Source organism: Dendroctonus ponderosae, unplaced genomic scaffold (genome assembly GCF_020466585.1).
Source record: "Dendroctonus ponderosae isolate FM_Combo_2020 unplaced genomic scaffold, Dpon_F_20191213v2 Dpon_F_20191213_6, whole genome shotgun sequence".
Lineage (NCBI taxonomy): Eukaryota > Metazoa > Arthropoda > Insecta > Coleoptera > Curculionidae > Dendroctonus > Dendroctonus ponderosae.
In genome coordinates this window covers 6,825,955-6,851,704 of record NW_026018814.1, presented here as the reverse complement: position 1 = coordinate 6,851,704, position 25,750 = coordinate 6,825,955, and the positions used below count along the sequence as shown (strand labels likewise).

At 35.9% G+C, this 25,750-nt stretch overlaps 3 protein-coding genes across 5 annotated transcripts in view; 2 read left to right on the top strand and 1 right to left on the bottom strand.

Moving 5' to 3' along the window:
- The first annotated feature begins 189 nt into the window (after positions 1-189).
- Positions 190-3,519, top strand: LOC109540492 (ubiquitin carboxyl-terminal hydrolase 14). The gene is made up of 12 exons (XM_019908903.2): positions 190-369; positions 448-623; positions 1,677-1,784; positions 1,844-1,958; positions 2,010-2,185; positions 2,239-2,333; positions 2,394-2,550; positions 2,607-2,672; positions 2,730-2,912; positions 2,966-3,074; positions 3,131-3,313; positions 3,368-3,519. The coding sequence occupies exons 1-12, from the start codon at positions 354-356 to the stop codon at positions 3,451-3,453; spliced, it is 1,470 nt and encodes a 489-aa protein (XP_019764462.2). The 5' UTR covers positions 190-353; the 3' UTR covers positions 3,454-3,519.
- Positions 3,520-3,524: 5 nt separating this feature from the next.
- LOC109540493 lies at positions 3,525-7,554 on the bottom strand. Its single transcript, XM_019908904.2, has 7 exons — positions 7,312-7,554; positions 7,100-7,155; positions 6,490-6,673; positions 5,684-5,908; positions 5,436-5,630; positions 5,224-5,355; positions 3,525-5,122 (listed from the first exon to the last, which is right to left on the bottom strand). The coding sequence occupies exons 3-7, from the start codon at positions 6,616-6,618 to the stop codon at positions 4,832-4,834; spliced, it is 972 nt and encodes a 323-aa protein (XP_019764463.2). The 5' UTR covers positions 6,619-6,673; positions 7,100-7,155; positions 7,312-7,554; the 3' UTR covers positions 3,525-4,831.
- Positions 7,555-7,999: 445 nt separating this feature from the next.
- Positions 8,000-25,750, top strand: part of LOC109540486 (tyrosine-protein kinase Src42A) — a 29,225-nt gene continuing 11,474 nt past the window's right edge. For 2 of the 3 annotated variants that reach the window (XM_048667628.1, XM_019908896.2), the window contains exon 1: positions 21,380-21,578. Coding sequence is in view for 1 of the 3 variants with exons in the window: in XM_048667629.1 (XP_048523586.1) it covers positions 8,270-8,643 (374 nt within the window). In the remaining 2 variants the exon portion in view is untranslated. Of the gene's footprint in view, positions 8,644-21,379; positions 21,579-25,750 lie in introns of those variants that run through there. The other variant, XM_048667629.1, reaches the window with a different exon arrangement.

Here is a 25,750-nt window from a genome sequence, read left to right as displayed (position 1 = left end):
TTAATTGCCAAGACCATGAAGTGTTTTCCGAGATTTTGATTAAAATTGTCTTAAAACGTAAGGAGTGTTTAGCACTATAGGCTAATGAAGTATTGGCTAAAAGGGCAAAAATCTATCAAAGCGAGACACATCTGGCAAATATGCTGCATTTGCTTCCGCTCACGTTCGAATTTTGAAGCCCGACAGCTCATGTCACGCAAAATATGACTTGTCACTTTTGCTTTTGAAAATCCTGCAAGGTATCGTGCAGTAGGTAGTTGATTTTCGCAAATTATACGTTGTACAGTGACTACCGTACACTCGCAGTCTAATTCATCCATTGTCTTTTGTGCCTGTATCTGTCAGAAAACACCATGCCCCAATACAAAGGTGAGCCTAACGTTTGGTTGCAAGTTTCTCAAATATAACCTTTATCCAATCTTTTGAGTAATGTTTATCTGCTCTTAGTTAAAGTGAAATGGGGCAAGGAGTCCTATCAGGTGGACGTCAACACTGACGAGCGTCCAGAATTGTTCAAAGGGCAAATTTTTACCCTAACCGGGGTATTGCCAGAGAGGCAGAAGGTAATGATTAAGGGCATCACTTTGAAGGATGATGAGTGGGGCAACTTTAAGCTAAAAGATGTAAGTATATCTTTATTGGAAAACCTTTGGAGTACAGCCAGGGTTTCCTTTGTCTTTGTTCGCTTGCTTTACTTCCAAGTCACACTTGGCTACATGACACTACCAGCTGAACAATTTACTGTTTCAAAAACGTTTCAGAAACGCATGTTTAAATCCCGAAACGTTTCTGTTATCTGCACTATATATTTCAGAAATGGCAATGGCCATGACCAACTGAAAATAACACATCAAGCCTCAACTCATTTTATATATTAAGCATTAAATTCCTCACTTTCAATTAATGATTAAATGTTGTTTTTCACCGGACTTAATATATTGTTAGCATTTAGATAAATGATCTGGCATTTTAAAACCACAATACGCGCCTCTGTTTTACCCTGCGCGGAAAAATGGGTTTTAAACAGACCATTCACTTTGGGATTTTTCTAATGCAGTTTCCTTGTCTTCTTTCTTATACTAATAACATTGGTGGGTTGTTATTTATCTGTCTGTCTACACGTGCGTGCTGCGGAAATGTTAGAGTGCTTTATTAATATTGATAGGAATGTTTTCCGCCAGGTAATTCGACTGTGTGTATTATATTTTGTGTTTTTTTTTGTATTTAGCGCAAAATTACTCCACTTATTCTATTTTTAAGTTTATATTTAACGTATTCCATTGGAAAAATTGTTGAACGGCTGAATTGTTAAGATTCAGTATTATTTTACAATAGATAAAAATACTAAGTAAACCAAATAGTCAAATAGATTAACATGTGTTTTTAAAATAAAAAAATGAAATAATACAACCTCTCAACTGTTGTGACTTTGTTCTCTATTTAAAAAATAGTTTTTGTTTGGTGTTTCGAAAATACACTTTTTATACATTAAAAACTACGTTGCAGAACGTTTGGCGCATCCCATAATCTATTGTTTTCTATTACCGATTTTCCGCTTTTTCTATGGCGTTACTGCACTAAAATTTCGAGTACTGGCTAAGATATGCTAAATTGTACAAGGAAATGAGCAAAATGAAAAAATGTTCAGGGAAATGTAACTAAATCACATATTTTAGAATGTTACTGTTCTACTGATGGGCAGCAAAGAGGAAGACGTGCCCAAAGAACCAGTTGAGAAGACCGTTTTTGTGGAAGACATGAACGAAAGTGAACTAGCAACTGTTGTAAGTTACGGTTATTCAATCACTATAGTGCAATTTGTGTTGAATTCTCAATTTTCCAGCTCGATTTGCCTGCGGGCCTTAATAATTTAGGTAATACCTGCTACATGAACGCCACAGTTCAGTGTCTAAAGACTGTCCCGGAGCTGAGAGAAGCCTTGCAAACTTATCAAGAAGGTACATGATTAAACTTCCAAAATACAAAGATTTTTACTTTGAGAGATTTAGTTGTTACTGTGCCTGGAGGACTGATGCCTGCCCAATCTATCACTGCAGCGCTTAAAGATTTATATACGATGATGGACAAGGGTCGTACGGTGCCTCCCATAGTGCTACTCCAAGTGCTTCATATGGCTTTTCCCAGATTTTCCGAGAAAAATGACCAGGGACTGTTTGCCCAGCAGGTACAACTACAATTCCCTAGTCCTTTTTCCAGTCTCACTGCTTGCTTTCTTAGGATGCAAATGAGTTCTGGACAGAACTGGTGAGAATGTTGCAACAGAAATTACCATTAAAATCAATTGAAACTTCGTCTAGTCAACAAAACTTTAAGTGAGTTAATTTTTATTTTTACGGTATTTTGTTTAGTATAAATCTGTTTTTCTTTTTTAGGTCCTTGATTGATCAATACTTTGGCGGGGCATTCGATGTGGAACTGAAATGCGATGAAGCCCCTGATGAACCAGTGACCAAAAGCAAAGAGCAATTCTTGCAATTGAGCTGTTTCATGTCGATGGAAGTGCGGTATATGCATTCCGGATTAAAGAGTGTGAGTGCGTTCTTGAAAAAAGCCATTCTCAATAATGACTTGATTTTTTTGTTTAGAAAATGCAAGAGCAGATTACAAAGAAATCTCTTTCACTGGACAGGGATGCGGTTTACACAAAAACAGTAAGTTCCGCTCGTAATTTAAATCCTGAATCAGTTAAAGAATGTTTCGATTTTCAGTCTAAAATCAGCCGACTTCCTGCCTATTTAACCATACAATTTGTAAGATTCTTTTACAAAGAGAAAGGTGCAATCAATGCGAAGGTTCTAAGAGACGTAAAGTTTCCAATAGAGTATGACGCTTATGAATTATGCACCCCTGAACTGCAGGAAAAGTTAACGCCTGTCAGGAGTAAATTTAAGGTGAATTATCTCCACTCAAGGATCTTTCAGTGTCACAATTTCTTCACATATAGGAGTTGGAGGATGCCTTAGTCGAAAACCCAGCGGCCAAAGAAAAAAAGAGCAAAGGCGATGGCAAGACAAGCGAGGAAACGCGGTATGCTCCCTACTGGTTTGAAGATGGTAATTCTTAACGTAAATTTCTAATTTCTTTAGCACAATTGGTTCTGGTTTTGCAGATGTAGGCAGCAATAATAGTGGATATTACACTTTACAAGCGGTGCTCACGCATAAAGGGCGCTCTTCCTCAAGTGGTCATTACGTAGGATGGATTCGAATAGCCGGAAATAAATGGGTTAAGTGTGACGATGATACCGTTACACCTGTAACAGAAGAGGAAATTCTTAAACTGTCCGGTGGAGGTAAGCTTTTAATATTTTTGCTCGTTTTTTTCCAAAACACTGAATTTTATGCAGGAGATTGGCATTGTGCGTATGTTCTTCTCTACGGACCGCGTCTGCTCGAGATCCAAGATGTAACTGAAAAAATGCAAACTGATTGAATTTTGTACTTGTCTTCAACTAGGCTTTTGTTAAGATAAACTTTAATATATTAAAATCAACAAAAAGTATGCATTTTTCTCAAGATCACTTTATTAAAAAATTACGCTATGATGGCTACAAAATCAGTAAGAACAGAGTAAGGTAAAAGCGCACAGGAAACAACTTGGTTTTCAGTGTGCGAATTTGAGCAGGTACATTTCTGCTTTGTCAATTTTAACACTACAAAAATTGCTAAATATCTGGAATTATTTCCGGTGTAAAACACATTTACTTGCAGATTGTGATGACTGTTTTGGCAGTTTTGTAAAAAATTGCGAAAATATACACGGTGTCCAACTGATGGCGCTATTGACTTGAACATTGGAAGTTCTACCATAAAGCAATTTCTTTTATTTTGGTTTTTCTAATTTGGACATCATGTACATATTGGCTGTGGCTTTCAAAGTAACAGACATGAATATAGTGAGTTTATTGTGATTTGGTGTTACACTGCTCATGATTGACCCTGTACAGTCTTGTCTATTTAGCATTGCAAAATCGTGGGCAAATCACCTAAAGACATCGTACATATATTTAACACTTTAATATATAAAGATCGATATGAATCAAAACCGATTATATTAGCAGCTATCAAGGATCGGTTCTTTGATTGTTGCCAAACAATTATTCATGGTGGATTTTGTGAGATTTTGCACGATAAAACCGAACGAATTGACAATTGCTAATACATCTGAAAACTGGAATGTAAATTTCCAAACATATTTTATGAGAGCACTTCGCTTGGGATATAAAGAATATCATACACTATTTACACGATTGTTGCTGTTTTGAACGAGTGAAGAAAATTCTATAGAATCTAGAATATATCGAACGTCGATAGATACAATAAGCACAATATTTCCATGAACGAAAAGCAGAGCTTAGGAATTTTTCAAAATTGTTGATTGAGTTGATTTGGTGCCTAAGATGCCTAAGAAATTGAGAAAAATCCCGTTATTGTTTCGTGCCAATTAGAAGTGATACAAGCTGAATTTAGTGAGTTTACCATCAAACAGTTCAATTTTACTGCAAATACTACGATTATAAACACACTCGAACGACGTGGAAATATATTATCAAACGCTAAGTAACGGTTTTTGCAAAAACTAATGCTATCGTTATCTAAAAATTATAAAAAATATTGTACTATATTTGTATTTCACATCTAACTAAATGTCTACAATTCATTACTCTAACAGGACATACTGGTTCCGGATAGCATCTGTTTTCTTTGTCAGAACAGAGAATATCCGCAACAGCAAAATACCTCAGTGAAAGTCTTAATTACGAACAAATAATCTCACTAAATGCTCGTTTGAGGACCAGTTTACCTATCTATCATACCATTCTATAAGGATCTGAACTTTTAGACGTGCAGGGTTGCACGTCGTCAATCTCCAAAGTTAGTGTTTTTACAGTCGTGGTCATTACAGTTTGTGTATTCACTATAGGCTTGTAATTGTGCGTCGTTTGATTGGCCACTTTGTGCTGTGGAGTGCCATCCGGCGACAAATGTTGTTCTTGCAAGTTTAGGCTCGGATCTTCGCCGACTGGCTCATAAACTCGAGCTTTACATTGTTGGATAACGCTGATGATTATCGACTCAATGCAACAAACGTATCCCAGACTCTGAAAATCGGGCAATAAATTGCAGTAAATATTGACTCGCTGATGTTTAAGATATGCTTACTAAGTAAATTGGTTAAGGAAGTGAAAAATTATGGTCTTACCCCAGTGACTAGCAGCTGAGTGAGTGTCCATTTCGGGACCCATGCAAAGGCCTCTGATAGAAAAACCATGTGAAATAATAGTGACGATGCTACCAGGAACAGTACACTAAGGCTTACGTATAAATATGCATTCTGAAAAATAATAATCGAATCAAGTTTAAAAATTAGCTTCTTAAACTGCATAGAAAAGTATAAAATACCAAAATACTTACCACTTTGCCCCAATTAAAAGGAAATAAGTACACTGTGTGAGAAATATCAAGAAACAGCAACAGGCAAGTAACGAAAAGGCTCAGAAGAGTAACGAACATCATAAGTCGAATTCGTCCTACAAGCGGTAGCATAAACAGGCCGACTTTTACAGTCCCGGACGTGCACAAACATGTCAGACATGTTATGGTTGTTACCTGTAAACCAACACAATTTTTCACTAGTCCTCAAGCAAAAAAATGAGTTTTACCAAAAACAATACTCTCAGAAATCCGATAGGAGTTTTCAGGTGAGCATAGTCGCAGTAAAGGATCACTCCCGAGTAGAGAGACAGGTCGGGCGAGGCCATCCTGCGGTAGTGCGAGTGGGAATCCCATGAGTTGACGGTGCCGAGAGGCGAGTCGCACTCGCATCCTTCTCCAGTGGCGCACTCAGCGCTCAGGGCCCCCGTTCGGCTTCCAGCTATCTCAAAATCCTGCAACACACACAGCATGCCATCCGAGGCTCCCTGCAAACATTAACGGCCAACATACAAAGCGTGTTTTTGAGCGAGGCTGTGAAATAAGTCGTGAAACATACAAAAAAATTGCAATATTCTCAAATTCATCTTAAAAAATGATAAGTTAATGGGTCTGAAGATTCAAGATGTGCCGAAAAAAATATGTCGGATCAAAATGGGTTGTTGATTTAAAACATTTTTCTCTAAAAATTCTCCTAGTGAACTAATTCTGAAGCTTTTAATAAATCAACTAATTATTCCAAAATAAATAAACTACAATTTAGCACACTTATTAGCTGATCAAAATATATCAAAGCGCAGGAAACTAAAAAATCTCGCAAACCATCTGGAGCAAAGCGCAAATAGGTCTCATTCCATGCTACAAAGGATGAACTGAATAGAAAACTCCCACTTTAAAGTGCCTTCACTCTACAGCTACGTGAAATAATAAAGCAAAACAAAAACAAGTCAAAATAAAAATATATTACAAACAAAACTCGTGCACATTAAATGTAGAAAATCAGGCGCTGATTGGGTTCCTCTTGCGGAGTTGGTACCTGAATGTCTTCAGGCTTGTAATTTGTAGGCTCCAGGTCTCTGATATCGTCCAGCAGAAACTCGATTTCGTCGGGGCTGTACAATATATCCGATACAGAATTGATATACCGTCTTGGCTCAGACTGCATGTCAATCCACCCTTAGAACTGAGGCACTGCCCCGCTCCAATCCATTTCCTCTTTCCTACATAGATATTTCATTTTTCATTGAAAAACACAACAATAGAATACTGTACTGTGTGTACAACAATTTTTTTCGGGTTATTAATCGAAGGAGGGCCTAGAAGCCGGAATAACTCACCACTTTTCCTTAAATAACCACGAAGAAGTGGTTGAATTTTTATTCAGTGTGTACGTTTTATAGGGAAGAAGGATGCGAACGTTGAAGAATTAAGCAGTAAAAGGTCAGAAAATGTTTATAAAATTCCTCTAATTGGAGGCCACAAAATTCTTAGCCCTATAAGGCTGTTTAAAAGGCTTATGGTAATTTTGTTTAAATTGCAAGATTGTGGTCTTCAAATCCGACCTCTAGACTAGTATTCCCATTTCAGCATGCAAGATATATGTATTAATTAAGTTGATTAACTTTGCTTAATGAAGGGGCACAAACCTTTGACAGAATCCCACAAATCTGCATCCCACAGCTGAGCCAGCTTCAAAACCACCCTGTAAATAGGAGAGCTTTGGTATTGCGATGGCAAAACAACACCCCATTACTTTACACGTTATATAATAGCAATTCATTACTACGAAATATGAGTTTTTCATCCCTCTAATACAACCCTTTTGACCTAAAAAAACTATTCAACATAAACCGCTCACCGCTCAAATATCTATAGATGCGACAACTCTATTACGTTGGGTTCGAGCACATTCAACGTAGAAACACTCGAGACAATTTCCCACTGAACATTTTCACTCAAATTTTGCAGAAATTAATTAAAAACGAAAATAGGCGGACGCCATAAACACCGCCATATTATTATCAAAACAGTCAAAACAAAACTGAACTGGGGTGTAAACGGCAGGAAACTAAACGATCAGGCTCTATCCTGCTTGCACTCGATGTGACCAGCAAAGGGCTTCTCTGTTCAGTGCTGGTGAGCCTTGACAGTTCTTTGATGCTGCAAAATATGTCGTCGGAGTTTGTTCGAAATTTGTGACGGTAGGATTATCATGGACATGGAACAAGTTTGGAGAAATTAGAAAATTATAAAAAACATAAATTTTAGAAAATAAGTAAATTTGTCTTTCGGAGAAGTTTAAAATGCTTTATCGACTGTTCTAGATTTTTTTGGAAAATTGCTGTTTTGTATTTTAAAAATAGTGTGAATTTTCAGATTTTTTTTTATTTGCTACTACAATTTATATTAAATAAAAAAGGTGCTTTTGCAGACTTGATTTGAGATTTTTGAATAGAATGGCTCAAATTAGCGTAACTAAAAATATGTAGAACGTTTGACTTGACGAACGTCATCACGTTAATTTGTGAACATACTGGCAAAAACATCAATTACTGACGGTGTACTGACGGAACGAGGAAAAACAAGTGAAAGTTACTGGTGAACGAACCAGACGAGTGAAAAAGTGTAGTTTCCCAGTGAATAACTCCTTGAACTGTTTGCTATTTTCGGTTAATAAACATGCACGTTAAATAATCGGGATTCGCATTCGCGTTGACTAAACTCCGTGTGCTCATGATTGAAAAGTCCCCAGACGCAAAATAACCGCCTGAAATGTTCCTTTGTTGTGACAGTTGAATGTGGAAAAAACATCGAAAATGGGGAACTGTTTCAGCAATCCTTCGACTACAGACAGACAGGAAAGAAACCGGGAACGCTCAGTGGTGACGGAGGAAAATAATCAGCCCGTAAACCCCATACAACCCACCCCGCCCACTGAGACTACCAGGCCTGCGGTAGTGAGCCCGGAGCCTGAACAGGCAATCACTGCTCGAACTGATAGAACATTTATCGCCCTTTACGATTATGATGCTAGAACTGATGAGGACTTAAGTTTCCGCAAAGGCGAACACTTGGAAATTCTGAATGATACTCAGGGTGATTGGTGGCTGGCCAGGAGCAAACGGACCCGACAGGAAGGCTACATTCCCTCCAACTATGTAGCTATTTTAAAGAGCATTGAAGCTGAACCGTGAGTATTTATATTAATTTAGTTATATCTAGTTTAACTTTCAATTTTGAAATCGCCTCTCAGTGTCCTCGTCAATTCCTTATCACAATTAATCCGGTTAGTTGATTTGGTTATTTTTAGTAACTTTGTTCACTCATTATCTGGTTTTTAATTTCTTGTGCATACTTGATAGCAACTGTGCATTTAGAGTTTCCACAATTGCACCTAAACAAACATACATTTCTACATACATGTTTACGCACTTTTATCATGTTTACCAAGACTTATCTAGAGAAATCTAAAAAATTCGCTGTTACAGCTTAAGGAAATCGTTCACGTAAAGTTCAGTTCATTAAGCAAAGCCCAAATGTACTTTACGGGTTGTAACATATTCCATAAAAGCTCTTATATGTTTTTGATGGTGAAAAACTTCTTTAAACTGATGTGAATAAATCACCAGGGCAATAAAGCTGAATGATAAAGAAATTATTGTTCTCTGTGAGTGGTGTCAGATTATTCAACATATTTGGTCGAATATCATCGAATCAAACGATTAACAGCAACCGCCCTTAATAATCTGCTTGTACGTTTTTTGTTGTAGTTTGAGTACCTATATTACCTACCTCATTTATAGTGGCTATTTCTAGGATCTAAAAGATATGCCAATAAATCAAATGCATCACTGCAATGAAGTGTCGCTTTCTTAAAAAGATTCTTTAATTGTTATGAGAGTTCTGATCATGTTCTTTCACGTAGGTGTAGAACGGAAATAAACTCCTCTTTCGCCTTTTCCTTTTCATACCGAGAAACATTTCGTTGAAAACTGTTCACATATCGTTAAGTAGTTAAAACTTGTGAATACGATCCAGAAAGCCTTCCGGATAAACCACAAAAAATACCCTTACTTTCCTGCATCTTTAAAACAAGAATGCAGTTCTTAACTGTTCTGTAACAATTGGCACGTATTCAGGGCTTGGAGTCTTCTGAGAACTTTTCGAAGTTCCACCCCATTTTTCATTCAACAGCAAAGTGGTTATTCGAATATTTCCAACAAACGCGTTGAAATAATGAATGAATTCTATTATCTACTGGAAAATTTGGCTCTTCAGGATTTGTGCCACATAAACACATTGATATACATCCCCCCGAACAAGCAGATGGAATGCTTGATTCGTAAAAATCATAAATTGATCTCTAGACGAGCTTCTTGGCCGAATTTTCTACCAGTTAAAAGTGTTTGTTTCTGGGAATTACATTGTATTGTGACGACTGTTTCATTAACATACTAATGTAAAAATACCTATCGTGCACCCACACGATGCCTTTCTTGTTGCTTTAACGTTTTACTCGACATAAACACACAAGAATTTAATACCATTTTTATTTTTTCACAAAACGATAGTTTTCTAAATGATCTTGAAAAATTTCTGCCAAATTGTTCTCAACTTGGCCTTTCTCCGGACAGATGAAAGTAGATAGTTTGCAAATGAAGAATCTAGTCGACTAACTTTTTATAACTAGCCTAAAACGAGATGGTAACATGTGAGATAATGCATATTAAGTGGCGTACATATTGAGAGGGCTCGTCTGGAAATAATCCACAAGACTAACCGTTATTCAAAAAAAATATCATTTATTTATTAGTTAGTATTAATAGATAATTCCGTATCTGCTCATAAAATTACATCATCGAATATCACAATTGTTTCCTGTCGTTTCCGCTTCCTTGTCTCACAACTCCAAATCTCCTCTGCATGGAAAAGCTTAAATTGTCATGAAAACCACTTATTTACATAACAAGTCAGCCAAGCGCATTATCTGCCAAGTACAAAAACAACCAATTCAATAGCAATTTTATTGTTTGAAGGTATTTTATCTGGTTAAATCACATTCATTGTTCATGGGATTAATGACAAATTTCATTAAAACGGGTTATAAGCGAAAAACACGTTAATGACGATTTTGCCGCAAATTTAGTGGATTATCAATGTACAACGCAAAATGTCTCAATAAAAGACACAACTGATAGACTGTTGAGAAATTGCATCTGCATCGACAATAGAGTAATTCGTGATTGTTGATTGTATGCATTATTCACTGCGCTCATCGCTGGGAATTATTTTTCTAGTTTCTGGTTTTTTCTAGACAGCACGATTTTTGCTTATAAATTAATTTATTTTGTCACTTTCGTGCTAAAACTCTTCACAATTTACCATTAGAAAACAATAGTATGTAGTAAGATATTGACGATAGATTCAATCAACGTAATTAGTCCATTAGTTGTAGTTTGATTGTTCAAAATGCTCAAAGTGTGTGTTTCGCTGCTCATTCCGCAAAAAATCGACCATCCGCTTTACATAAAGGATTTGCGACCGACAAAGTTGAAATTTAAGGCACTAAGAATGTGAGTTTTAAATTGAATTATTCGAAAATCCCATTTGCCAATCAGCTCTTTACTGTTATGCTTGTGTGATTAAATATACTTTGTTCCACTACTGCTCATTTCCTAACCATGCCATATTGCTGCAACTGTGCGGGTCTTCACTTAACTGATTGCATATTAATAATCAAAAGGATATATAGGGACGGTTGTTAAATATAAAAAAGCCACCATGATGTTGCCTGTTGAAATCGTTTCGATGAATAATTGTTTGCGCTCGGGAATTAGGCGTTAATTCTTGAGGGAATTTCGCCATTTTCTGGTTATCTATGCTTCAAAGTTTGCTTATTAAAGCAGCTGAGTGTTATTTCCTGGTAATTAAACCCGGTTTCACATATTTCAGTGTCTGATTGTTCTCAAACTTACTAGTTACTTTAGCTTATCATTTTTGTCATGCATTTGTCCTGAAGTAACTCGTTTTCTGTTGCTTTGCAATTAACGTCCGTTGTTTGCAGTCATTGAGGAAGTGTTAAGCCAAATATTCCTTCTGTTCATTCTCATTCTGCAATTCGTCACATGCAATGTTTTTATTACCGAAACACGAATTCAGGTAGACTGGCAAATTGGCAAATACTAACTAAAGGAAACCAAGTTAACAATAACGTCATTATGCATGAAGTTTAGTTTACTAGCTAGCCATATGCTCTATTTATTGCAAAATTTATATGGTTTTTTTTATTAGATTATTACATTATATGCATTATTTTTAACGGTTTATTGTGTAATAAAGTAAAAAATTGATTTGTCTCAGTGTGAAACATTTTATTGCGGGACCGTCACCATCTTGTCAAGCAATCGAAAATGAACAATTGAGAGATTTTAGGAATATTTTGATAGTCAACGAAATTAGAAACCGTTTATGCCTTTTAGAAACTCCGCTTTTTGGCTTCTAAAATTAAAGTTTTTCGATTGTTTTTGCATTAGATTCCAGAATAAATATCAAGCATGTGTACAGTTATTTTTTTCGGGTAAACTTCGAAAAATTATTGCTAAGAATTTGCACATTTGTTTTAATATTTCAGTTTTAACGGAATATTTTAAATTAATTTAAAAGTCGGTAAGATATGGATTTCACGTTTAAATATGTTTAAAGGAGGGAGGATTTCCATGAGCTCATGAGTGGTCAATTAACGTGCCTATTTGATCTGAAATTGGCGCATTTTTTTAGCATTTTGTGAGGGATTTTCAAGCATATTGAGTAGCTTCTTACGTGGAAAACTGTGCATTCAGCTGAGAAAACTCACATGTGGAAAGGCGGTTTTTGGCCGGAAAAACTCAAATCGCTATAAATATCTCAGAATCGATACCATTTTGATAGCAAGGAATCGTTGAGTCCCCAAACAGCTCAGGAATTGACAATTACCGCAATTTATGACCAATTTTGAGCAGTTTCAATCATTAACTGACGATATCTTTTCTGTTATAGACTACATCGTCATTTATTTTCGCGTTTCGCGTTCGCGTTCGCGTATTCTAAAACAATCTTTTGAGCTCAGAAAACCATTGCAAAATATTGCGTTTTGGCCGAAAAAATATCTCAAAATACTTCGAGTTCCAACCATTAAAACAAGCTCTTTGAAAAACCCTCTATATATTGCTGATCGGAAATATTCGAAAATGTTGGACTGTTTTCCTATAATAATTTAATTCCACACTAAAATGTGAAAACTTTTCCATGGCATTCACCATTTTATTCAGAATAAACGTTTTTCATTAAATGTTTGTGATTAATTCCTGATCAAGCAGGACACGAATTATCTACTTATGTGGCGAACGATTGCAATTATCGAGAAACAGGATTATCCACTGAAAAAAACATTGATTTATTTTTTAATGGAAGATGATTTGAAAGTATTTACTAAAAAAACAGATTAATCAGTTAATAAGATCCGTTTTAGGTAGGTGCCTGGTACCGCTGCGAAAAACTAATTACTGATATTAGAGCATAACTCATTGACGGTTCCGTAAACAAGTTCGGCAAAAAACCGTCAAATTAACCATCAGCGGCGCAATCCTTAAATTTATTCATACAATGATGGTGAAAGCCCGATCATTTCAACGGTCTCATTGGTTAATGGTTGGTTGAAAATATTCGCGAGTTTTGTGTAAACTTTTGCCTAATCGATGACCGGTTAAATGCCCGCGATGGCAATTCAGGTCTCTTGCATAAGGCCTGGATCTCATTTGTGTGCCTTTTTGGTTTCATCAACCATATCATGGGCATGGCGAGTGAAACTATCCCCATCAAAGAGCTTTTGTGGTGTCTCGTGTTATTCTGACCAGGAATTTGAGTGACTTTCACCAAGAGCACTTTTCCCGACGCTTTTATTCCTGCATCTTCAGGCGTCGCTTCAGCAATGGTCAAGGTCTTGGGTACGGTCGTTCACTCAACGACCTTCCAAGGATCTTCGGCGCGGCCGGATGTTGCTGGTTGGTTACTGCTCAGTGAAAGAGGTTTTGCATGCTTGAAATGCTCCAAGTGTATTGGGGAGCAATATTGGTGAGGGTTCGAACGAGTTTCAACTTGACTAGTCAAGGTCTAAGTACTTTTGTGGTTTTGTTCGTCTGGCAGCAGTTCAATAAAGCTAATGGTCAGTAACATTCAGTTTATCATTGAATTGTTATCTTGTTCAAAATTCCCTGAAGCAGCCTAATAGATTTTAAAGTAGCATTGATGTAGCTGCACCTGACATTGATGGCAAATAATATTTTATTACTTCTCGTTAAATTATCCATAAAAACATTCGTCGCTTCTGAAGAAATATTCCATGTATAGTCGCTCTGGTTTCCTACCATCTAGCTATAAATAGAAGCGTATAATATCAGACATTCGACCGTAGCTACGCTTGTATAGAAAAGACAGGCGTGTAATTTAAGAGGGCATATAAAAACACGAACCATCTATTAGTTCTGTTAGAGAGGCTCGCTAATAATTACCCGATTTTTATTGTTTTTCCATCGGCCTAAGAAAATTTTTGCAGGTCACCTGGCGCCCGAACCATCAGCTTCTTTTTATTTTTTTTGTCTCCGGTTCTGCTACACGGCACATAACGGTTGGCTAAGCGATTGAAGCCTTTCAATTTGATCGCAACATAATTGCTGCTGACGTTTTAAATGGTCAGTGTTTAAACGTGTTTTCTTTCTGGAAAGTTATTTAAAGCGCAAACTAGTAGAGGCAAAAATGCATGTAAAACGGTACAGAAGGATGGAACTCAGAAAATTTGGCCTAGACAGGTTTTCAAGGGTTCGCTTTAGGTTCAGAAATGCTGCTTTTGAAAGGTTTACACATTTTTAAAGACCGATTTTTCCAGGTGGCTTGTCTATATGCAAATATTATCAATTAGTCGCTTTTTGGGCAATTATCTTGCATCTGAAGAGAGGAAGAGTTTATGAATATTTTCAAATTGATCTTAAGGGCATAAATATTCATAGAAACCTGTAAAAATTGCGCAAATTGAGATGCCTAAGAATGAATGCGAAACTTTTCCCGAACTAATGCAGAAGACATAATAGAAATCGGAGAATAATAAGAGAAAGACTACCGGGATCTAAAGATTTCAACTTCAAAAGTCAACTTTCTAGAATATTAATATTGAAGACGATTGTACAAAAACATCCTGCTAATGAAAAGGAAAGACTGGTTTTTAGCAAAAAAATGTTTTCGAGGGAAAACTTAATTATCGGGGGTAATTGTACAAGTGCTTCAAAATTACTGATAATTTTGCATGAAAGCTGTTTATTTTCCTTTTTCCTGAGTAAACAAAGTAAATGTGGATTAATTTTATTTCTATTATATTTTATTGCACTTTTAATTTTATTACTTATGTTTATTAAATATAATTTGAATATCTTAGGTATGTCAGGAAGACATTTGATGTCTAATTCATCATGGAAAGACACCTGTGAAATATTTTTCGTAAACAATGCAATTATCGTTGAGTGATAATTGCACAATGTGCAATTACCGCTGTAATTTTTCGATAATTGCACACTTCAAACGGACGAGGGAAATACGAGGGAAATATTCGGCCCAAAAAACAAACATTTGTTTTAGCACCAAAAAAGCTATATTCAGAAGATAAAAACAAGAGAACCCGTTTATGAAACTTTATTCGAATCTAAAAAAATCTCACAACGTTGAATTTTCTACGCATTTTTTTTTAAACGTGATATTGAAAAATATTTTTTTTTAATTTAAGTAAAACCCGGCAAAAATTGTTATTTTTCGATAATCCAGCGAAAATATCCGGTCTTTTATGGATTTTGTAGGTCTAAGAAACGTTAGTTTATTAAGTTCTTTGTAAGTACAGTGTGGTCGTAAAGTATGAAACATTAAAAAAGTGCATGCAGATGAAGAAAATCTTAATTTGTAAATGAATAATTCAATTTGCAATTGGAAAAATATGTTTTCGATTTACAATTTTTATTGTAAATTATAAATTTACAAAAAAAAAGGACATTTTGTTTGTCTTTATTTCCATTATTTTCTTCCTTGTGAAAATTAGGAACAAAACATTAGTTCAAAGTGTGTTAAATATGTTCGTCTTCCTTGAAGAGACGGCTCCAAAGTTACATGTTATTAATTTTTTGCCGAACCATCAATCTGACAAAAATGCACAATTTTTATTTTTGCATTTTTCAAATATAAATCTTTCAATCACATTTTTCAAATTTAAATGAAATGGCGTGGAATGCACCATTGTCGAGTAAAACGGATTTCCATAATTAGTTGCAAACTATTCCATTTGTCGGCAATTTCATTTATGTATTCTTTGTAACAACTGTGCTCCAAAAAAACAACGAAAACCTATTTTTGGGTCTCCTCTTTAATTGGACTCTTTGAAAATTATCAGAAATTTTCTTCGATTATTTAATATGGTTTTACGATTTTTCAAGAACACATTGGGTAATATTTTCAGTTAAGCATAATTCAAGACAATGAAGGTAATAATAATAATTTTTGAATGCGAATGCTCGCAAACTTTCGCAAATCTCAACCTACGCCAATATTTTTTTTGGTTTAGCTAGAAGTTTACCTCTTATTCATGCCATTGGGATTAAATTCAGATTTAGCCAATCTATATTATTGATAGAAGCAGGCTATAAAGTGAGGATTTTTGCAAAATATTTAGGTCCGGAGCGTGAAGGATTTTTTAGCGCAACAGACTACAAGATCCATTGCATTCATAAATCCATTAAACCCTAAACTGAGGGAATAGTATTTGTGGCAATTTTTAAAAATTTTCTCAAACTTGACTAGTTTGCGATAAAGCTGTATTAAATTCACTATTTACTGGCGTATCAACTTGAATGTGGTGATGTAACAGTGCGAATGTCGCCTTAATGAATTCCAGAGAATTCGATAAGTGGCCGTGGTTATGTAGGATAGTTGGCGCTTTCGAGAAATTTCGGCGGCCGGGAGATCCTTTATTTTTCACCATAATTAATCCAGGTAATTATTTGCAATCAACTCAGGCTCGTTAAACTTAATCGGTTGATCATTTCGATCTGACAGCTTTGATTAATTGGTGCAAGTGTCCGCGATTTGTTGTCGATACGCAAAGTCCGGGCACTTTTCTTTTCTTCCCAATATGTCACTCATTAAACTGGATATCAGCCTGCAAATCTATCAAGTCGTCGTTGAGGATGTTGAAGAGGAACTTCCACTTTGTTCCACTGTACAACTTTCAACTTGTATCTCAGGATGTCATCTTAAAAAGATGAGTGTTTTTTTTAAATGTTGCTGATCCACTTTGTAAACACTTACCAGAAACGATAACTTGTGGTTCCGTTATAAACAACAGCAGATCCACTGTTGCTTCCTACCCGAAAATCCATTCCAGGCGTTAATAAATTTTGTGAAGTGCAGTAATTAGTGTTGCAGCTTTTGTACCCGTGATCTGATGGAGAAATTGACGAATACCCCATTTATTTAATTACGAATTAAAGTCGAGCCTGGCGCCGGCCAGGGGCGGAGCGTAAAAGAAAGCCGGCATTTTATCTAAAGCACACATTTCATATTTTGGCTCAGAAGCAACTAATCAAAGTGCACGATAAAGATTATTGAAAAATGCGCCTGGAAAAAGTTCAACGAAACATCGTTGATACGCTGGTGCTTTCGCAAGTGAAAAACTATGTCTTTAATGAGACTTTGGACCTGTAGGGCATTACAGAAAGTTGAAAAAGCTGTAATGTTAGTTATCAATACGGAGTGGAATGCGTGCTCTTTTCCAAGATGCTTCATTGAGCTATCATTACGTTCAGCTTGCCTACATTTTCTTATTATGCGGATGAAATCGAAAAAAAGGAGTCGTATGAAAGCTGCGTAGATGCAGATAATCAAAAACTAATAGAATCATAATGGATTTGCAGCGGCATGTTCAGTAATTCCATTATTTCGCCACTTTGATTCTCTCTTCTGAGAACGATTTTCTGTCTTTGTAACCCGATGAAAACATTCGTAGAATCGAAGATTTAAAAGGAATCACTAAGGTGAAGAAATCGATTATATGACTTTTGGTAATTTCATTTGCGTCACTTCCACGGAATATACCTACTTGTAATTATGATTAGCATATGGGTGCAACCAAATCAGGCTTCGTTATTGATAATCAGAAATACCTACAGCAGGTTTCACTGATTTTGCTCGTATCGCATATCAAGCTTAACGATTTGAAGAGTTTATCATCAACATTTAGGTTTTTCCTAGTTGACTGGCATTATGTGGAAAAATGGACAGTTGCTGGAACTGTCCACTGAAGAAGTAGACGACATTGTCCCAACTATAATTACAAAGGTTATTTAATGTTGCAATTTATCAACGGTGATCTACAGATATCGCTTAAAAATGGCCCAATGTTGAATTACATCATGGGTACAATTGATTAATTATTGGCCGGTGTAGATTTTAGCTGGCTGAGTTGGTAAAACTGGGGTTTTTCTAAAGCATTTTCAAAAACTTAATTGGAAAATGCTTCTAGTGGTTTCATGCGATTTCAAGTGATACTTGTTCTAAAAAGTTGACAAATAATAATACAAAACCTCTTCAGACTTTCACTGTTATTATATGGATAATACTTTCCTCAACACTTATACCACTAATTAATAGCTGAATGCTTAATAACAGCACTCTGAATCTGTTGACCCCTTATTAGCATGCCTTATTATAATATAACGATTGGCCTTTCGTTTTTAGTAGTGTTTTCAGTTCGTTTCTTCGCAAATTTCCTAGACTAACATGCAATTTCGTACCAGAAATCCAGTTTTCAGGCGCCAATATTTCGTTCGGAAAAATCAGTCGTGTAAAAGAGAAACGCGCTTTTCATCGCTGTTTACCAGGCAAATCTTAGATAATCTTTATGTTCCAAAACACTGCGGGCATTATATTTTACAAAGTTGCAAACCATACTCGACTGTATGTTTGCATATCGTCAAGTTCCCTGGTAGCTCCATTCCAAAAGAGCCATAGTTTCACTTCCTTTTCGATAACCACAGGAATTAGTATGTCCGGTCGAGTACGTGTCCTGACATTGAGCGAGTTGTTGTCGGAACTTTTAACCGGGAAACACATAAAAAATCAAGTCAATGCACGCCTGAGGTCTGGTGAGAAATTAAATGGACAATATATACAAGCCGCGACAACCCCATAAAAGTTTTAATACAGAAAACATGGTGTTGACACGGTGTCCTCACTTTTCATTTAACTCGATTGAATTTAAATATCTACAGTCCGATGATCCACAAGGTTGGGCGTAAATACCGGAAGTATTAATTATTGTTTTTTATGTATTAAGTTTCGTTATCAATTACCTTCGTTTTTTTAACGTGCAGTTTTACTGGACTTCTGGAATTCGGCAAACAATGTACAATTTGCAGATATTAGTTTTATATGTGATGCAGCAGAAAGTCATGGAAAAATATCAATTGAAAAGTGCTCTTTAAAAAAGCAGCGCCCAAAATAAATTTATTTTGCTGCCATCTAGGCGGTCGGAAATTGTAAGGCAAGTCTTTATAAACGAGTATTGTTGGTTAAAAAAAATTGTAATCGCGCTTTGCTCCGTTCAAGACTCAGAAACGGTTAAAGAAAACAGTCGTAATGAGCTTTTTGATAGCCCGTCCCGAGATTTATCAATTACCAGTTAAGGCTCGTCAAAAATTCTTAATCTCTAAAGAGATAGAAGCAAAAATGTCTAAGTTTCCCTATATCTTCCAAACGATTCGAACTATCCAATTAGTTTTGATGATCTTTTCGATTGCCCGGCTCAAGATGTCTTTTTCGCCGATTGTCTGTGGTCAAAACATTTTAACTTTTAAAGAGATAGGAGCAAAAACGTCTAAATTTCAGGGGCCCTCGAAGTTTAAAACAATCTATATTTCCGAAACTACCAAAATAGTTTTAAGACTTTTTCGATAGCCCGTTTCAATATCTATCCTTCCGGGTGTCATAAAAAATGTTTAGCTCCTAAGGAGATAGGAGCAAAAAATGTTTAACTTTCAGGGGCCTTCGAAGTTTAAAACAGTCTATATTTCCGAAATGGTTGAAAATTTCCAATCAATTGCAAGAATCTTTTCGATAGCTCGTTTCAATGTTTAGCCTTCGCCGATTGGATGTCATCAAGAATTCCTGACCTCTAAAGAGATAGAAGCAGCAATAAAAAATCGTAAACATGTAAAACAACTTATATCCCGGAAACGACCGAAGATGTTTGATAAGTGCATTTTTTAAGGGCGTTTGGAAGCGTATATTTTCCGTTTGTGGCGTGGAGCGAGTTAACTATCTTTTTTTTGGTCTTATTAGACAAAGAGAGATTCGTTATATCGGTTTTAAAATCGATGTTTTGCTTTTCGGCTACTTCTTAAAGCTTTGCTCTAATTGCAAAATGGGAAACTTCACACAGAACTTGTCAATTTTATAACCGCGGACATCAAAATCCGTCAGGTTTTGCTTTGAAATATCCATTTTTGCTATCACGTTAATTTTTTTAAACCTTTTGCCAATAAATTCCATTCTTCAGTTTTTATTTGACTTTCTTTTCATAACAACACCTCAACCGCTTCCTCATACCTGACCTTAAAAGTTGGCCTCCCTATACATACTTGTTCGTTATCTACACCCATTATACAGTCGGTTAGGAATGGAATTAAAATTTTCGAAGTGAGGTTGAGTAACACTAATTGATTTTTAAACAGTTTTGTGCATGTTTAGCGTGGGATCTATATTAAAATCTATTCGCGACAACAATTAAACCGTCCAAGGAAGTGACTTGGAATTAAAGAAGGTTGAAGGTTATATCCGCATCTGAGACAATATGCCTAATCCATTTGAATCGATTAGTGAAAATCGTTTGAAACATATTGTTTTGCGATAGATTTTTTTTATATTACTTATATTTTCTTTTCCTCCGTTTAATTTTAAGCTCCAAACTGGATTTTTGACATACATTTTTGCAACTGAAAATTAATAATTCCACAAACGGTCAGCTACGACCTCGTTGAAGGATAACATTCTGTGTCTTACTCAATAGCTCATTAAGTCAAACGGAGTTAGTTTCGGATTGTAAATCAATGGACTCACTGTTATGTTATTGTACTACATAATAATAATCATTCTGCATAAATTCTCGTGTCCCCGTTTTGCAAAGAAAACCGTATGGTCAAATTTAGGACGCTACTACTTCGTTCTTTTTCGATAATGATATTATATAATTTATTCCGAAGAACGAATTAGTAATGTGCAAACAATGCTTCCAATACGGTTTTTTATTGGCAATTAAAATCGAATTGAAACATGAAAACAACAACAAGCTCACGCATTGATCGTATGGATTGCACATTTGGTAATCGGGACTGGGAGCTTCGTGTAATTGGCATAAAAGGGAAAAAGTTACGATTTTTGTTGCGTTTCTCAGTTCCTGTTTATGTATACCTACATTGAATAAAGACTCATGACGAACTGGAGCAAGTAGTGGCCAGTACGTTTGCCCGATTTAATTCTAGTGATTTTACTTAATTAAATTGTAGCATTGTTACCTCCGGTCCTATAAACGGCTTTAAAGGTTCCAATGATAAGTTTACTAATTAGGGTGTTTGCAAGACATTCGAGGCGTTGATTAGTTATTAATTAGCAGTGGAATAATTTGCTTTGTTTTGCAATTTTCGTCAGCTTGTAATCGCGAACTGTCGAAACAGTTTTCCCAATGGTTACTGACTAGAAATCTAGTCTGACTCCATTAAATCAATCTGTGAGAACGCATCTTAGATCTTATGGTACCCCACCCGGCTCACCAAGAGCGACAATTGAAAATCGGGCTTACCGCATACGAATACCCCGTCAGTTGTTGCACTCGTTTAACGTAGCGCGAACTTACCGAAATCCTGCGACGCCGAGTCAATAGAGTTTAGATCCCGCGAGTCGGACGGAACTGTGTTTGATTATTGATAAATGTTTCTTGTGATTACTATGTAACTGAGTGTCGGATATGCATACACTCACCGTGTAATTAACGTGTTTGACTAGGTATATATTATTTAACTGGAAACAAGTGTTTAAAAACGTTCATTTTGCTGCATTATGTATTTTCTCACGTTTGCGAATGTCCCAATTTCTGAGATGAATATTTTGGAAAAGTCCCCGTATTTGTTGTTGAACAAATGCAATGGTTCCTTTCAATGGAGGAGTGGTACAGTTATAGACAAAAACTGACCTAGTTTATCTTTTTGTCACCTAATGGTTTGTTCAAGATGGCTAGTGAATTGTTAAGAGACCGGATGTGTGAAATCTGCTAAATGGAAACGAAATTCATTCGGTTTGAATGGATCGCGGTTTTGTATGTGTTTTTTGTTTGTTCCCAATCAAAGCTTGAGGAGATAACAGAAAAGTTTCTTTGAATCGGGGACCCTCAACGGGCGATGGTACACGTTTCAGTTCAACTCTCGCCTGTATAAATAATTTCCTGTAGAATTCCTGATGTCACTGAAACAGGTTCAAGAATGCAAATACAAGATGTACATTTAAGCGTCATTTCCACTATTAATTCATCAATATTATCTGATCGAAAGGATTGAAATGCAAAGTTCCTACTGTGGATTGAAAACAACTACTGGGTCATTTTTTATTTTGCAACAATTTTTGGTGTGTCTTCTGAGGCAGATGCCTAATATCGGTTCGGTCTGTCTTATAGGTGTTTTTGCATTGATTTAGCCATACTCAAGAGAAATACTAAACAGAATCTGCCGTGACGAAAACTTTAGTAATCCGCCGTTGTATAAATGGACATTTACATAGTGATAGAAATCAAAGTTGACCTACTACTAAAGCCTAGTTTATGTTACATAAAATCGTTTCCATTGCTTACTTTCGACGTATTGCATTTTCAAAAGCGCTACTTTTCGTATGATGCGATTGGTAGTGAAATGACCGGTTTACATAAAACATCAAAATATTGTAGAATGTGGGTTTGTAGAATTGCCCGATTACGCATTTGGGGTTTATTGGTAATAATCATTTGCTGTGCGGATTTTATGTGGGGTATAATCTTCATAAACACATTATAAAGTTGCAAACAGTTCTGGGCACATGGAATCCAAAAACGTTTCACTCAGCAACTGTGTTAATCAATTTATATACTGTTAATATATTTATATTAAAAATAGTCTGCATTCAATTTTAGGAATTTCTTGTCAACACAAGTGAAGCACTAATCTCAAACAAAAATTATATATTTTATACAATGAGTCCCAGGTAATGTTTGTGTTCAATTAAAATGCAGCCGACTGGTTTTGAAGAAAAAACTTTAGACCTTTTATGTGTAAATGCGCTTTTTGATAGCAAGCGACCTATGACAAAGCTACTACCATGACATTTTTTTTCAAATGGATGCACCTGTTTGTTATTTCAATGTTATATTTTCCATTGAATTTTAAGTACGATTTAGGTAACATGTGCTATAGGTACTCGACAGTTACTGACAAATTTACGATTGCACCTAGTAATAATTAATAGCGGCGACTTCTTTCAGATTTCTGTTCTCCTGAAAAGGACCGGTTTATTTTAAGAAACAGAACAAATTATAGGCTCAACAAGTTTATGGCTTGACAATATCCAAGACGATCAATGAACTCTTCTTGCATCTTGTTATTTTGGTAAATATTGTTTTTACCTCGTAAATTCCTCGAGTCCTGTTGAGTTTACATGTGCTACAGGTACCTGAATCATACTTTCAATTCAATGGAGGTTTCAAAATTGAAAGAAAAAGTAAAGCTTCTATTTCAATAAATGATGGTCGTAACTTATTTTTGGTCTGTATAAATGAATTGGGTGTAAAAAATTTGCATTTCCAAATAAAAATTGTCCAGTGCGAGCTTTATTCCAAGAAACTGTCCGCTAAATTGTAAATGAATTATTTCTAGGGCTCACTGTATTAAATATACACTACGTTTGGGGTTAGTGCGTGAATTGTGTTGATTAAAAAAAATCATAAAATTGAATACCGGTCTGAAATTTTTAATATAAATATGGCAAAAGCGCACTGAAAAAGTAAAATCGATAAGAAATAATAAATTTGGTTTAGGATGGTTTTGGGCTATCAAACTTGATGGGCTTACTGAATGTGATATTGACACAGTTCGCTAGAAAAGTGTCTTTAACAAACTATTCCACTGGGAAAAAAACAAATGACTTGAAAACTAACGCTTGAACGAGTTTATTTAACAGCAATTCAACTCTTTAAACGAAATATTAGTTAACACCTTACTTAGAAGAAGTAAAACTTCATCGGCGTTAAGATTGGCCATAGATAAAGCTTGTATAAGCGACTTCAGTTGTAAACATTTTAAGCTGACGTGTGTTGCTGATTTATCCGTTAGCTCCATTTTGCACTTTTTCTCGGAATTTGTCATGCAACTAGAGCAAACTGGATGTAATAATATAGAAAATATTTTCTATTTTCCATTAAAATCGAAGCTAAATTCAAATTCAGCAACTGTCGTTTTCACTGCGCTGTTCGGAAATTTGATCACGTAGTTTTAAGCTTGTCGAAAGAGTTTTACTTGAGTGAATTCGCCTTCTGCAATCCACTTGAATCAAGTGTATGATGAATTAACAATAGACGAGTACCTGCAAGGAAAAATCATATACGTTATCGCAGGTGAACAAACTCATTGAGTTAATTGGCCGAATATTTTCGCTTATCTGCAATGCAGACAAAGGCTGCAAATGGAAACCGAAACAGGCACAGCTCTAGCTTGAAACTCTGTGTCGATGGAAAAAACTTCATCGGTCGCATGAAAATCGATAATAACGAGTCGAAGAGGTCTTTGGCATACAAAAACCGAAACAACATCCTTATAAATCAAGCAAATACTATCTCTTTGTGGTCAATGTTCGTGAAGAAGAGAAAAGAACGAGTCCATGGAAATAAAAAAGGAGTTTTAACCGGTACCCCGTTTTACTCGTTCATTATTCTGCGTCGTTCACGTCGAGTATCAGCTTTCTTAATTATTCTGCGGCAATTATGTCACAAAGTTGATTTTTCTCTTAGTCTTTTCGTGCGTAACACTTTTCGAGGCCGGCCGTTTTTCACCCACCCTGATTTTGAAATAACGCGAATCGAAACGAAGAAAAAAACAGTTTTTTCTTCCAAACCAATTATTATAACATCGAAAAGGCTAGAACTTCGATTGGTAGAAAGTCCCATCTCATCCTGCCTTATAAGCGGAGGCTGTCGAATGTCTAGATGAGGTAACGGGGCTTTTTCGCATAATGCCAATAAATTTGTCTCAGATCTCTGTCATCGATGCTACTTGAACAAACTAGGAATTGACCATAAAAACCGCGTGTTACTTGTTCTGTGTGATTATACCAAGCTTATCGAGGTATCTGGTTTATTTGCTGAAGATTATCTATTTTCCTTTGAATAGATCGACTGTACAGAGTTCCGGCTAACATACGTGTGTTCTAATTATATTGTATTTGTGCAGTTTGCACTCACCAAAAAGGCTGCCAATGTAATTACTGAGACTTAAAACTTTTCTTTTCTTTTTCCGTTCTTTTGCTTTGTTGCACAGATTAATAATTATAACAGTAATTCATTTAAACATTAACACGATTTCATATCGCTTTGGTTTGGAAAATGTAACGAAAAATTGACGCAGGTTGTTGTTGCAATTGCATTTTATTGCGATCGCACTATAAAACAAGGAATTGCACAATGCGATTTAATTAATTCTTCCATGTGGGTAAACGACGGCAATAAGGAAGAACATACACACCAAATCATTCGGTTTTCAGTTGAAATTCGCTGGCACTTTCCATTTCATCTCAGTTTATTAAATTATTAACCATCCGAGCACTTAATCAAGTCCTTTTACGTTTTTAAATATAAGTAATTGGCGTTCATTACCAATAAATGATTCAGCCCTGATTAATTTCTCTTTAATTAAATTTGCCCCTCATGGAACAATTTTTATGCATGGGATTGTGGGCTATTTTCAGTGTTGTCGTGATCTCATATCCTCCTCCTTCAGATAACACCTTCTTTCGTTGTCACGAGTTGGTATTTAATTTTGCAACTGCTTTGGCATGAAGTAACCATTTGAATTTCTTCTTACGTACGGTCCTACACAGTCGCCAATCGTTAAAATTAGATATTTCTGATGCAAATTGATTTTTTCCGGTTTTTTTGAGAGCAC